Genomic DNA, 13914 nt, shown 5'->3' with positions numbered 1-13914 from the left:
TAGGATATTGAACATTAACTATGCATTCCGCATATTAATCTTGAACCTTACTCTTCCACTTTCTTTGTTAGGGACCTATATTATTTGTTGCACTTCACCCCTAGGGCTGCCGAACGGACAGTATCATGTGCAAACCGAAGCTTGTTGAGGTATTCGCCATTTATGCTCACCCCTAAGCATTCCCATTCCAATGCGAGAGCATTGTATGCATGTAATGCATGTATGTCTGCAAGAGCAGGATGGGTGCCGAGTGAGCTCCTGAGCAATACTTTGCAATGTTCTAAACGCACTTTATATCCTGGATCTAGGACCCCAAAGAAGGGCGACGTAATGATAACGCATTTTATTTATTTGTTTGTTTATACAGTACTGGTAGCCTCCAGATGAGCCTGTAAGCAAGAGTGGGTGACATACAAAAAATCACCGCATATCCACGACGCGAATGATGAGTGGGCGAAGCACCGGGGGATCATTCGGCTAAACTAGAGGTACGGACGAGAGAGAAAGAGAGCGCGCGTCGGGAACGAACGCTCTTGTGCACCGCAGCGCCCCTAGCTACGAAGAGAGAGAGCGTCGGGAATGAACGCTGATGATGATGATGATGATGATGATGATGATGATGATGATGATGATGATTTATAGGCATCCGCTTTGAAACGGGGTGGCGACAACTAGTCACCTAGCCTGCTTGATTTAATCAGGTATACTATACGTGTTCTTTATCTAGCATTTTTGTATACCTCTCATTATTATTTTTCTTTTTCACGAATTTACCTTGTACCGTTGCCTATGATTTTAAGAGATCAGGTCGTATCCATCGTTTCCCTGCTTTTTTCCACCAGTACTCTAATGGTCTCTTGCTTATCTCTACGGCTGATCTGTTGATGTTTCCTTCCACTTTAAACCCAAGCTCTTCTGGGAGTTGCACGTTACCTACGGTTCTCGCTGGGTGGATCCCGTCGCATTCCATTAGGTTGTGCTGAGTGGTCTCTGGATCTTTACTACAGCATACACATGCCTCATCTAGTTCCGAATATGTGCTCCGGTATGTTTTGGTCTTTAGGCAACCGGCTCGAGCCTCAAATAGCAAGGCACTGCCCTTTGTGTTATCGTACAGATTTTCCCTTCTAATTTCTTCTCATTCTTGTGAATCTGCATGGCCCTTTTTGTTTCCATTCTTTGCATCCAATTCACGGTCTCTATTTCTCTCACTTTCTTTCTGATGACTCCTGGTTGTCTATTTACAGTTTCGGTTATCCTGTACTTGGTTGCCAACTTCCTTGACCTCTTCCTCCATTCTGTGTCCACGCTTTTCATGTAGAGATACTTGTGCACTTTAGCCGCCCATTTATTTTCATCCATGTTCCTGAGCCTTTCTTCAAAAATAATTTTGCTCTGTGCTTCTCTGACTTCAAAAGAGGGCTAACCCATGTCACCCTGCACTGCCTCATTTGTGGTATTACCGTGGGCTTCCAAAACAAACCGGCCTACTGATCTTTGGTTAACTTCCAAACCCTACAAGATATCCGATTTTAAGTATAGAATGGCATTTGCTAATGTTAACGCTGGCACCATTACTCCTTTCCAGATTCCACGCACCACCTCATACTTATTGTGGGCCCACAGTGCTCTGTGTTTCATTATTGCTGCATTCCGCTTCCCCTTTATTTTCAGATTATTTTGGTGGTTGCTTGAGTAATTCATTGCTTCGTTTATGTGTTCGCCGACGTACTTACATTGCTTCACTATGGGTATTACTTGCTGTTAAATTGACACCACGAAGTTACTCGTCTCTTCATTAAAGATCATAATTGCTGATTTCTCTGTGCTAAACTTAAGGCCTAGATTTGTCGCTGCGTTCCCACAGATATTCGCAAGTATCTGTAAATCTTTTTTATGGCCCGCTAGTAGCACAATGTCGTCTGCGTACATCAGTCCAGGGACCTTCTGTTTCACCATTTGTCCATTACGCATGTAGGATAAATCATCGCAGTTTTCCAGTCGTCTTTCTATACCCTCGACGTAAAGCGTGAGCAACAATGGTGACAGAGGGCAGCCTTGCTTCGATCCTTGGTGAATTCCCACCATTTAATTTCCTTTTCGACCTTCCCATACCACTTGTACTTGGTTGTCTCTATATATCTCCCTCAGCAGCTCCACGAAATCGTCGTCTATGCCTTCGTATTGAAGAATATCCCACAACAATTCCCTGTCTACGTTGCCATAAGCTCCTTTAATATCTAGAAATGCTATGGTGAGGTCTCCTACAAAGACCCACTTAGTACTTTTCACGAAATCACCTCACACTATAGGGACGGCAGGAGGTTTTTTCCTCCCCCCCATCAGAAGCTGAACCGAGCTCAGGCCGTCACATTAAGAATATTTCAAACTAAATCTTATCCTACACCTTTTGTGCTTAGCTAAATTGACCAGGAGTTTCCCGCGGAATGTAAAAGTTGTGGATACACTCCGTGTCTATTTGATCATATGTTCTGGCTGTGCCCAACCAAAGGGCTTCGGACCTCCACAGTGAGGAGGACTGGAGTCGACGCATATCCAGCGAAGTCCTCCAAGATCAACTCCTGGCCGTCTGGAGAGCTCACGACATCGGGAAATCCTTTGGCCTACCGGTGCCTACATGGGCGGATCCACGACTTAGCCTGGGGGCTTTTTCCCTCGGGCCCTAGTTTCTCTGGACCAAAATAAAGTTCTTGCCATGCCATGTCTCTGGGCTGAGAGTGCGATTGAAGACGAGTACTGGTATTTGCTAAGTAGCGGTACTGCGCGGACAATGAGGCAAGTCTTGATAAGTGCTGCAATCTTTTCTTCCGCTTCAATAAGCATACTTATGCCTGATTCGAGTATGGCCCTATTCGCTTCTTACGCGCATAACTCGACGTAGCACGCGGAATTGAGGAGAAATGGACCGCTCGCCGAATGAATGCGCTGGCGACAAGTTGGCAGCTGAGTAGCTGAGTGTTTTGAGACCTTTCTTGATTAAAACAGATATGAGTACAACAATAGTTATTGTGTCACAACGCTCAAAGTGTATTTGCTGGTCCCAAAGGTGGTGCATTGGTGTCTGTTGGTTTTCTTTTTTTTTTCATACTTGGACGAAGGCCGGAGCTCCCGAAATGAGTCCACAGGTCAAGGCTTTCCTCGCGAAGCGGTATTCTGATTTCGTCTTAAGTATTAGGCGCTTCTTCTTTTTATTTCCCAGATACTGGCATGTGTCCTTTTTTTACTACCTTTGTTGTCGTTTCAGCGCTACTAGGTCTTGCGTCATACCTTACCGATTTGCGCAAACGCACATCTAGTTAGCTATATCTCTTTCTTTGTTGATCCTTACTTTTATAGAAAAAAAAGGACACGGTTCTTACCACCTGCAGCAGTTGCATGGAACTCTTGAGAGTTGCTGAACAATGAGAACAAATGATCTCGTATTAACGCACAAGTTGCGGTGCTTTGGGCTACGCCGTTAGCCAAAGCAAACTGGTGCCTGTGAAACGAATGTGTGTGTTTGTGTGTGCGTGTTCATGCGTGCGTGCGTGTGTATGCGCGCGTGTACGTGTGTATACATGTGTGCGCATGTGGATGGTCTTAGCTTCTTCCACGCTTTTCGGTTTGTTCACCAGTTGACAAGTAGCCGCGACGTCGTCTAAATGCACCAACGTCTCATTTTATTGATATAGGAATATATAATGACTAGTGCAAAGTAAATAAATAAAAGAAATTGCTGTTTTGATGTGCTGCTTTAAAAACATAGTGGTCTAGACGTCGGGAGGTGTACCCTTTCTGAACTATTCTGTCTTCGTTGGGCGAGCAAAAGAGCGCCCTCAGTGACTCGACCGTTTTGCAAGCGCAAATAAATAATTGCCCAGAATTGGAGGACATATACTTGGATGGATGGATAAGTACTTAAACATGGAGTTGAGGTGCTTGACTGGGATATTTTACTCATAGAAGTAACAAAGTGACGGAACTTTTTTTGAAAGAACACGCTGATCCGGCGCATATGTGGGAATTGGTTATAAGCGAAGCTTTCTTAGACTTCTCTTCAAATGTCTGCACTTCGTTTTCACCACTTTTGTGTAGTTAAACAATCGTAGCTCAATGCACGCTCTCGTCCCATTTTGAGCACTTAAATTGTTTCTACACATTCGGCAGCTTCTACTGCTGACTTCACGCCCGTGTGCTTGCGTTGTAGTGCACGTTAAAGAACCCCAGGTGGCCAAAATTAATCCGGAGCCCTCCACCACGGCGTGCCTCATAATCAGAACTGGTTTTGGCACGTAAAACCCCACAAAGAATTGCTGACTTCTTCGCTTTTGTGTAGCCGACTTCCGCAAGTTTCGATTGCCAACTTCTCCACTTGCTAACTTCTCCAATGCTTGCCTCTTGTTCTGCTTGTCTATTCGAACACTTACCCAGTGGCACACGCTCCTTCTGGATGATTTGCCAATGATTTTCACATACACATTGTTAAATGCCCAGCCGCCCAAGTTGTGTAATCGGCAAGGCAGCAGTAGCCAGCATCCGCAAAGTGGGGGGAAGACGCAAGAAAAGCTTCGTTCGAATTGAGAGCTTTAGAATTGGGGACCCATGACGCTGGGTCCCCAAGCCGCGTTGGGTAGACTGCTCTTAGGTTTAGAGGGTTTGAGAATTGGGTCAAACGCAGGCAGCGTTGGGTCGAGCACTGGGGACACCGCAGGGGAAAAAAGAGAAAGGTGCTTGAAGGCACAAAAGAAGAAAAGCTTTTCTTACAAGTGAAAACGAACAGAATACATTTTCGAACAAAAAACGCAAACAACAAAACGTAATAAACGTAATCACTGTGTTAGTACTACGAATTAAGTATGCTGTCTTAACCCAAGACTGCCTGGGGACCCACGCTATTTTTCGATTTCTCGGTCTCGGGTCAACGCGAACACAATAACCTTAGACTGGCTTTGGTTCTGCGGATGCGCACTTGCGGCCCGCAATTTTCTGGTGTACCCAAGGCGCTTGGTCCCCACTTTTACAATTATCGAATGTCGCGATACCATAGTGTACAAAAAGATTCTGGAGTGTTAAGTGCCAAAACTATGATAAGATTACGAGGCACGCCGTAGTAGGGGACTCCGAAATGAGTTTGATCACCCGGGATTCCTTCACGTGCACCTAAATGTAAGTATATGAGTGTTTTTGCATTTCGAACCCACTGACCTCGAGCTCAGCAGCGCAACGCCAGTCACTGGGCTACAGCTGCGGGTGACACCATAGTTAAATGTGAGCAGATAAGAGAAGAATAACTTTTATTTGTGCAAATATTTCTTCACCTGTTTGAAGGTAACCTTCATAACGTGCGCAACAGTGCCGAGTCATTGGCAATGAGATGCTTCTGACTCGTCTAGAAATTGGGAGATAAAGTACAGTCAAGGTATTTCAAACTGCGCAGGAAAGTAAGTGTTTCGATAAAGTTGTGAAGGCACGGTTTTCAAGTATAAGCGCACGCCATTGCACTGTGATTGAAGTGCTACAGACACCAAAGAGCACTGCTGCCCAACAACTCAGCGTAACAGAGGCGTCACAGCTGGAAATGCAGTTGGTGTTTGTTGTTGCGTATGCAGCGGAAGGTTTTTAGGGCTCGTACTGTCGGAAAATCTAGCGCATGCGTCAATTAAAAAAACTTGTTCTACGCATCACGCTGGTAATACTGCGTTTCTGCAGACCGGTCGTGCAGCGAAAACGGGGTCGCCTTTTTCATTTGATCTCTTCAGACACCAGTTATTATGGTCGTCTTAGCCATTGTAGCGTTGTAAAGAAAGGTCGGCGACATTAGAGCACGAGCGCTGCTATTTTGACAAAAGGGCGCGAACTAAATTATAAAGTAATATTTAGGAATATATATTCTGGTTTTTGCTATGAACCATGGGTTACGCTTCCCAAATAACGGCGCAATATTTTCACAGCTAAAGGACGCACGAATTGCGAGCGCGTGAAGCAAATTTAGGTTCACGTCTAAATTGAACCTGTTCGAAATGTTCATTATAACTTCTGCTAATACATTGGAGTTACTCTGGAGGTCATAGAGGAAGGTGTCTCTCCCCTGAAAGAAGAGCAGTGCTATTGCTAGTTGTAGACGGAGGTAATTATTAAGCGATGCAGTAACAGCTCTAATGGAACAAATATCTGAGGGGACGCAGAGTGATAAAAATAATTAATTCTGGGATTTTACGTGTTAAAACCACCATATGGTTACAAGGCACGCCGTAGTGGGGGACTGCGGAATAATTTTGACTACCTGGAATACTTTAACGTGCCCCTAATGCACGGCACACGGGCGTTTTTGCATTTCATCCCGATCGAAATGGCCGTGACGGCTTTACCTGCCTTAATTGAAGAGTGAATATTCAGACGTGCTTACGCGATCTATATCATCAATCGTCGCGTTAGCTCGGTGGCTATGCCATCCGGCTGCTGAACGTAAGATCGCGGGTGCGAATCCGAGCCGCGGCTGTCGCATGCCGATAGAGGCGAAATGCACAAACGCTCGTGAGCCGTGCTTTGCGTACCCTTTAAAGACCCCCCCCCCCCCCCCGGGGCGGGGGGGGGGGGGGGGCATAAAATCCTCCCGCAGCCCTCGACTACAGCGTCCCTCAGTGTGCAGCTTCTTACCACTAAACCATGTAATTTCCAATTTATCTTCGTGATCACAAACATGACAACTTAAAAACTGTGAAAAGCGAAATCACGCGGCTCATCGATGTCACAGGATTTCTGAAACGCTACGGGTCACCATGCAATGCACGGCGCCCGACACTTGTTCGCTGGAACCCCGCCTCGTAGTCGTCCGGCCGCTCGCTTATGTCTCGCACCTCGTCGAATTACACCCATCACGCCAGCTGCCGAACAGGCCAGGTGCGACGCACATGTGACATAAACGAGCGGCGCGCAGCATACTTTCTCGATTTATTATTCAAACCTGTCCCGAAATATCTCGCCTGTCTTTTCTCTCCTACGTCATTACACACGCGCTGGTCGCAAACGTCGATAACGAACGCGCAACCCATCAATGATATAACCCCTCTCTTCCCCTAAAACACAAACACACACGCACGCAAACAAACACAAACACATACACGCTCAAAGACGGATTTGCTTTTGTGGGACGCTCACCTCTTTCAGGTTGGGCCACCGGTCCGGAGTCACGTGAGCATGCAGGTCGATCTTGGGTGTTGACGCTGTTGACGGCGCACTCATGTCGGTGGTTTGTTAGTCAGCCCGTGGTTTCAGTTCCACTCTCCGTTAGGCCGTATTATACTGCGCGGCGTTCGTCCGCACCACAGACCCGCGCAGCGCTGTCAGCTTGCGGGCGACGGATAAGCAAAAACCTCCTTGTTTCGGCGCTTATAGAGACAAGGCTGCTGATAGCGCGAGGGTGGGCCGTTCGTGCTGACGCCTTTACGGCATGTCCGACGCGTCCCACATTTCCGCTCTGTCCTTCCCCCGTGCTCGTCCTCGCGTATTGCGGCGGAGGCACCGTCGTAAAACGAAGAGATGAGCTCTCTAAGGAAACTGGAAGAGCAGCGGGTGTTTATCTGCCGGACAGTGCAGAGGATCAATCTTTGAAGCAAGATCGTCGGATTTCGATCCGATTTCCGAGATGCGTGGTTTTATGCGCCAGTTTCCGCCCGCTCTTAACACTGGCATGGCGATGCGAAAGGGGTAATAAGGTCATTGCGGTTTTCTAGCTTTCCTTATCAGGTGACATTCCGCGGACCAGTAAGTACAGAAAGGCGAAAAATGAGTACGTCATCAGAACATACTCCGATACATATAAATGCTTGCGCATAAGGAAAATTGGTGACATATAGTTGTACAACACTTTCCTTAGGATAGGGTTCTAACAAAACATTAACCATAGACATTCAGTTAGTCTGAAAATTTAATGAACGATGCAAATAATCCCCGAATATTGATCTATCGCTGTTGACCTAATGGGTTGGAAGTTTTTACTGCACTTTGTGGAAAGAAAATGGCCGACGTTTGCGCAGATTTATATGCTTTGTATCCTGAAGGACGCCGTCACTCCGTCCTCGTTCGATCCGCGAAGCTTCTCCAGGCACTGAAAAGAATTCGTAAAAGATTTATTTGAATACTTGCGAGGGCTCGGCTCGACATAAACCTACACTACGGTGGGAGATTGCACAGGCGCGGCCGATCGATGCACTGTTACTGAGGATACCAGGAAGGCTGCTAAACTCCGGGTGGACCTGCACGCTTCACTAATGAAATAAAGGACTGCGCTGGCCACGTGGGCTCCCGGCGGCTGTGAACGCGACACTGCGACGGCGGACTCCGAAGCATCGCGTACGAACGACGCCGTGGCACAGGTGTTCGGAAACGAGATTTCCGCCTTGCACTGCGACGCACAAAACTAACAGCGCCTATACTCTGTTTCAGTAGTTCCGTGCAGCACTGTGGAAGGCACAAGGCTCTTCGACCAATCAGGAGCGCGAACACACATTAAATGTGTCCTTCCGCGCCCTATCGTCTGCTAGCGGCGAGCACTGCAGCGCAGAAGCAGCGTGAGCATCTCCGAAGACTGATCCCCTTACCAATCTCTCTCGACGTGGTGCAACGCTACGCTAGTCGTATTTGGTGAATCGTGGCGTCCAAGTGAAATTATTAGCCTTTATTAATATCGTATAGGTTACGGACGCATGCAGTGTTCTCGCTGGGCGTGCAGAATCGCAGTGCGCATACCTGCCATACTTGCACTCCTGTGGCTCGGGTTTCGGCGGCTCAAGCTCATTGCGACGCGACGAGTGACCTTGCGAGACATGGCGAGGCTTTGGCTCTCAAACGAAGCAAGATGACCTAAAAAAATCGCAGCTTTAACATGCAAAGAAGCCTTCAAGCAAACATGTTCCGACTAGACCACTTGTTCAGGCCATTAAAACAAGCAACGGATTCCGAACACTGGCACATCTCTCTTCGCAGGAATCTGCTTTTGATGCTCCCGTAGCCTTGGCTCTGCTGCACTGAACTGCTGAAACAGAGTATAGTGCTCTCAGGCGTGGGAAGTAGAATCAGAGTTTAATGAAATCCTTCTCACCAAGTTCTTTTCATGAGTGTCTGGGCGGCCGATTTGTAATTAGAATTATAACACCTTAGCTTTAATGTGCAGGCACAGGGAAACACTCCCCGCTATGCAGTTCCGATCGGAATATACTTGCCGCGTGAGTTTGAATGAGTGCGCCAAGAGCTTTTGCGGTAAGTTGTCCGTATAAGCGTTGTTCACGTTTGAGCGGGTCTTTTTTTCAAACGAAAGCAGTTAGAATTTCAGGAGTTCCGAAACTAAGTCTTCGTCTAAGTATACTTTTCTTACACCTTTTGACACCACTTAGGCCGACTCTTACGCAGTAGACGAAACCTAGCTGCCGAGGCAGTCATCACAGATTTAGAGTGGCAGGAGGATGGGTGCGTATGGCTCATTCGTCACTTGAAACGTACCCTTTAATTTCTGACAGCTTGCGTACACTTTGTATCCCATATGGGACACAAGGTGTACACAAGCAGAAATGGGACGCCTTTTGTGTCCCATTTTCTGCTTGCGGTAATAGTAAATCTCCATATGGGCGCACGTTTCGTTCGCTAAAGTTTTTCTTATACATGCCTGTCATGCAGCCCCGACACACGGTTTGTCTGAACGACATCACGAACGGCTGCGCATATACGTACTCGCATATTGCACTGTGCCATGCTACCAGCACCTTAAAGAGTGATAACGATACATCCAATATATATATATATATATATATATATATATATATATATATATATAGAGAGAGAGAGAGAGAGAGCCCTTCTTCACCTATAGTGCCTTTTATAGGGGAACATATCAGTGATACTCTAAGGATCCGTGTAGATGTCCAAATTCACGTTCCTAGCTGGAGAGAGGTGTCGTAGCTAGCCTGTCCCATATGAAAAAACAAGAAGTTTATTTCCCGTGACTTTTACGAAGACCACATTACAAAAGTCAGCGTGGCGTGTGGCGCCAAGGGCATTATGGGAACTCTGAGGGTCAGTTTCGTATCTGGAGGCCATGCGATGGCTGCGTCCTCCGAGATTGCACACGCTGGCAGGTTTTGCTCCGGCCATCCATTCGGTGCGCTCCGCGCATAAGTGAAATGCAGGGCTCGCGCCCTGCGGCCATGAGATGGCGTAGTTAGCTGAGAGCTCTTAAAGCCCGCTGCTGAAGCGGCCGTAGAAGACCGACCATGCGCGATCCTCAATGTGCGCATTGCGTCTCTTTTCACGTTTTGGCGATGAATTGTACTGGATATATCCCAAACAATTTTCCAGCTCTGCCTCGTGCTTTGCCTCAAACATTTTGCCATCTCAACCGTCTGGTCCTTTTGTGCCTTCATTTTATCCTGTTGTAATTAAGGAAAGACGAAGAAGCAGCCAAGCAAGCAAACCAACCAGTGTGAAGAAGAAACAGTGTGAAGAGGCTTGTTCTTCTGGAACGGGAAGCTGTACGCCTGTGCCTTGGTTTGCCAAAGTTCGTTGCCAACAACGTATTATACCTAGAAACACATTTGCCATCTCTTTTGTGCAGATTTCGGTTATTAATGGTTCAAACATTCTTAAATATGTATAAATTCCCTTAAAATTAGGAAACATTTTCACTTCTCATCCTGGAATATTTTTTTAATCTTCCTGGCCTCGGTTCTACACTCCTCAGGTCGTCTTCGTGCAGGCACTAGTTGGTGCCTTAGATGTACGATTATGTGAGATCCCTCCTATTTGCAGTGAGAGACAAAATCTCCAATTTATTTTCGACGACTTTGTGAGATTACTGCTCGCATAAGCGATTACACGTTCCGTCCCGTCTTGCCACTCAACAAGAACGGCTCCGAGAACAATGTTGCTGGCGTCCGTATGGATTTCAGTTTCAGCATCATCGTCAAAATTTGCGAGCACCGGAGCTATTTGCAGTCGTTTGCGTAATTCTGTGAACACCTGTTCTTGTTCTTCCGTTCACAGAAAGGCCACATCGTGGTGTGTTAATCTCGTCAAAGGCTCAGCGATTTTTGAGAAACCTTCAACGAAACGACGGTAGTAGGCGCAGAGTCCTAAAAACCTCTGAACAGCCTTCTTATCTGTAGGACGAGGGAACTCAGCAACGGCAGCCAACTTCTCAGGATCTGGCCGAACGCCCTGGGGGCTGACCACGTGTCCCAGAAACTTGAGTTCCTGAAAACCAAGGTGGCATTTTTCAGGCTTGATGGTGAGGTTTGCCTTGCGGATAGCATCAAGAACAGTCTTCAGCCGTGCCAGGTGTTCATCGAACGTGCTTGAAAACACAACGACGTCGTCCAGGTAGACGAGGCATGTCTGCCACTTCAGTTCAGCGAGTACAGTGTCCATCATTCGCTGGAATGGGGCGGGAGAGGAACACATGCCGAATGGGAGGACTTTAAACTCGTATAGCCCGTCAGGTGTCACGAATGCAGTCTTCTCGCGGTCGCGCTCGTCGACTTCGATCTGCCAGCACCCTGACTTAAGGTCTAACGAGGTAAAGGACTGGGCATGACGTAGACGGTCCAAGGCGTCGTCAATCCTTGGCAGGGCGTAAACATCGCGCTTGGTTACTTTGTTAAGCCGTCTGTGGTCGACACAGAAACGTGGTGTATTGTCCTCCTTTTTTACCAGAACGACGGGGGACGCCCACGGGCTTGTCGATAGCTGATTCACATCATCGTTCAGCATTTCTTTACCCTGGCGTTTAATCGCCTCTCTTTCCATTGGCGACGCGCGATATGGATGCTGGCGAACTGGGCGCGCCGATTCCTCTGTGAAAATACGGTGTTTCGAAACGGAGGTGCGCTGAACTTTAGATTCTGTAGAGAAGCAGCTAGAGAAATCATTCACGAGGCTTAATAGTCGTTGCTTCTGTTGTTCCGACAAACCGGCATTAATGTGAATGCGGCTGCTAAGCGTGGTAGCATCTGTCAGGTCCGGTGAAGTGACCTCTAAAGTGCCGACGTCGGAGAAGTCCGCAATTTCGTTGAGAAAGGCGACAGCCGTGCCTTGAGGGACGTGCTGAAACTCGTTGCTGAAGTTCGTCAGAAGAACTAGTGACCGTTTGCTCTGCAACTGAACAAGGCCTCGAGCTATACAGATATACCGTTCGAGCAGCAATGGAATGTTTGCCTCGGCAATGCCCTCATTGCCGTCGAACGCGTCGCAGGTTACAAGGGCTAATACGCTACTCCTCGGTGGTAACGTAACGTTGTCGTCGACGATGCGCAAGGCGTTGTCATGAGTGTCGTACTTGTTGCTTGCTATGGCATGCGCCGTCGAAAACGTTACCCGCGACTCTTGCAAATTAATGATGGCTCCATTAGCCTGCAGGAAGTCCATTCCAAGGATCAACTCTCTCGAACAACTCGGCAGCATGATGAAATCTCCGACGTACGTAAAGCCGCGAATATTCACTCGTGCCGTACACCTGCCCACGGGATATAAGAGGTGCCCTCCGGCAGTACGGACCTGCGACCCAGTCCACTGCGTGTAAACTTTTTTCAGTTTAGCGACAAATTCTCGGCTCATAACAGAGGTGTCCGCGCCAGTGTCGACTAAAGCTGTGACTTCTTCGTCGTCTATGCTGACTGGTATATCCGATGTTACGACGTGCCTTGGATTGCCTGAGTGCGTTTGAACGTCGGTCTGTTGTCATCGCTGTCGTCGCTTGCGTCGTAATGGAGGATATTCGGTACACTCGGCGTCAGCGGCCTCACCTCCTGAGGTCGCTGAACTCAGTTTTCCCGGTTTGCAGGGCTGGGCGAACGGCGCCTATAGGGGCGTCTCGACGGAAGGCAGGACTTGGCGACCGGTATCGTGATGGAGCCGGTGACGAAGAGCGAGGCTCGTGTCTTGGCTGTTCGAAGAAATTGGGACGACTGGCCAGGAAGCTCTCGATCTCCAACGGACGCTCACCAGGTCATGGACGCGGCGCATTCGGAGAGAACCCACGGAGACCCACGCGTCGGTAGGGACACGTCCTGTAGATATGGCCGGCTTCACCGCAATGAAAACAGAGCGGACTGTGATCAGGAGCGCGCCAGGACATCACTCTTTCTTGGCCTGGACTCGTTGATAAACGGCGTATTACGACGGCTGAACCCGACTTCTGTCTGTTCCGGGGTGCGCACGACGTTTGAGGTGTTATACAGCGAGGGACGTCGTACGGCTTCCGCATAAGTCATCCGAACTTGCTCCTGCGGCTGTGGTGCCCCAAAGCGTTCAGGTGTCTGATGTCGTCTCGCACCATCTCCGCCACAGAAAGTCGCGCGACCGGGGACTCGACCGCCTGCATTTTTTGGAGCTCTTCTCTTATGACCACTCTTATTAATTCTCTCAGGTCGCTGACGTCACTTCCCAGTGTCACGTTAGGGACGCCACGCGAAATTGCAGTCACGTTTCGATTGTACTGCCTGGCGCGCTGTTGTAGTGCCCTTTCCATTGCACTGGCTTCAGCGAGAAAGGCCGCAAGTGTAGGCTCAGGTGGGTTGCGGATAAGGTCGGCAAAAATTTCCTGCTTTACGCCTCGCATTAGGTGTCGAACTTTTTTGTCTTCGGGCATTGAAGCGTCTGCACGTCTGAAGAGCCGAGCCATATCTTCAATGTACGTCGTGAAGCTCTCATTAGGGGCTTGAATTCTTGCCTGCATAGCCAACTCCGCTCTCTCCTTTCTGTCGGCGCTGGTGTGGGCGGCAACTAACTGCCGACGAAATTCGTCCCACGATGTCAGTGTCGCCTCGTGGTTTTCGAACCACGTCTTTGCGGAGTCCACGAGAGCGAAGTACACATAACGCAGCGTGCGCTCGTTGGTACCAATGTTGGAATTTGGCGACCTTTCGG

At 48.2% G+C, this 13914-nt stretch overlaps 1 protein-coding gene across 1 annotated transcript in view; it reads right to left on the bottom strand.

Moving 5' to 3' along the window:
• Positions 1–7638, bottom strand: part of LOC119440098 (2-amino-3-carboxymuconate-6-semialdehyde decarboxylase) — a 60391-nt gene extending 52753 nt beyond the window's left edge. The window contains exon 1 of the mRNA XM_049662749.1: positions 7159–7638. Coding sequence (XP_049518706.1) covers positions 7159–7242 — 84 coding nt within the window. The 5' untranslated portion in view covers positions 7243–7638. The remainder of the gene's footprint in view (positions 1–7158) is intronic.
• Positions 7639–13914: the final 6276 nt, after the last annotated feature.

This window comes from Dermacentor silvarum, chromosome 2, assembly GCF_013339745.2.
Source record: "Dermacentor silvarum isolate Dsil-2018 chromosome 2, BIME_Dsil_1.4, whole genome shotgun sequence".
Lineage (NCBI taxonomy): Eukaryota > Metazoa > Arthropoda > Arachnida > Ixodida > Ixodidae > Dermacentor > Dermacentor silvarum.
Note: the sequence above shows the minus strand (reverse complement) of the source record. Positions and strands in the feature narration are given on the sequence as shown.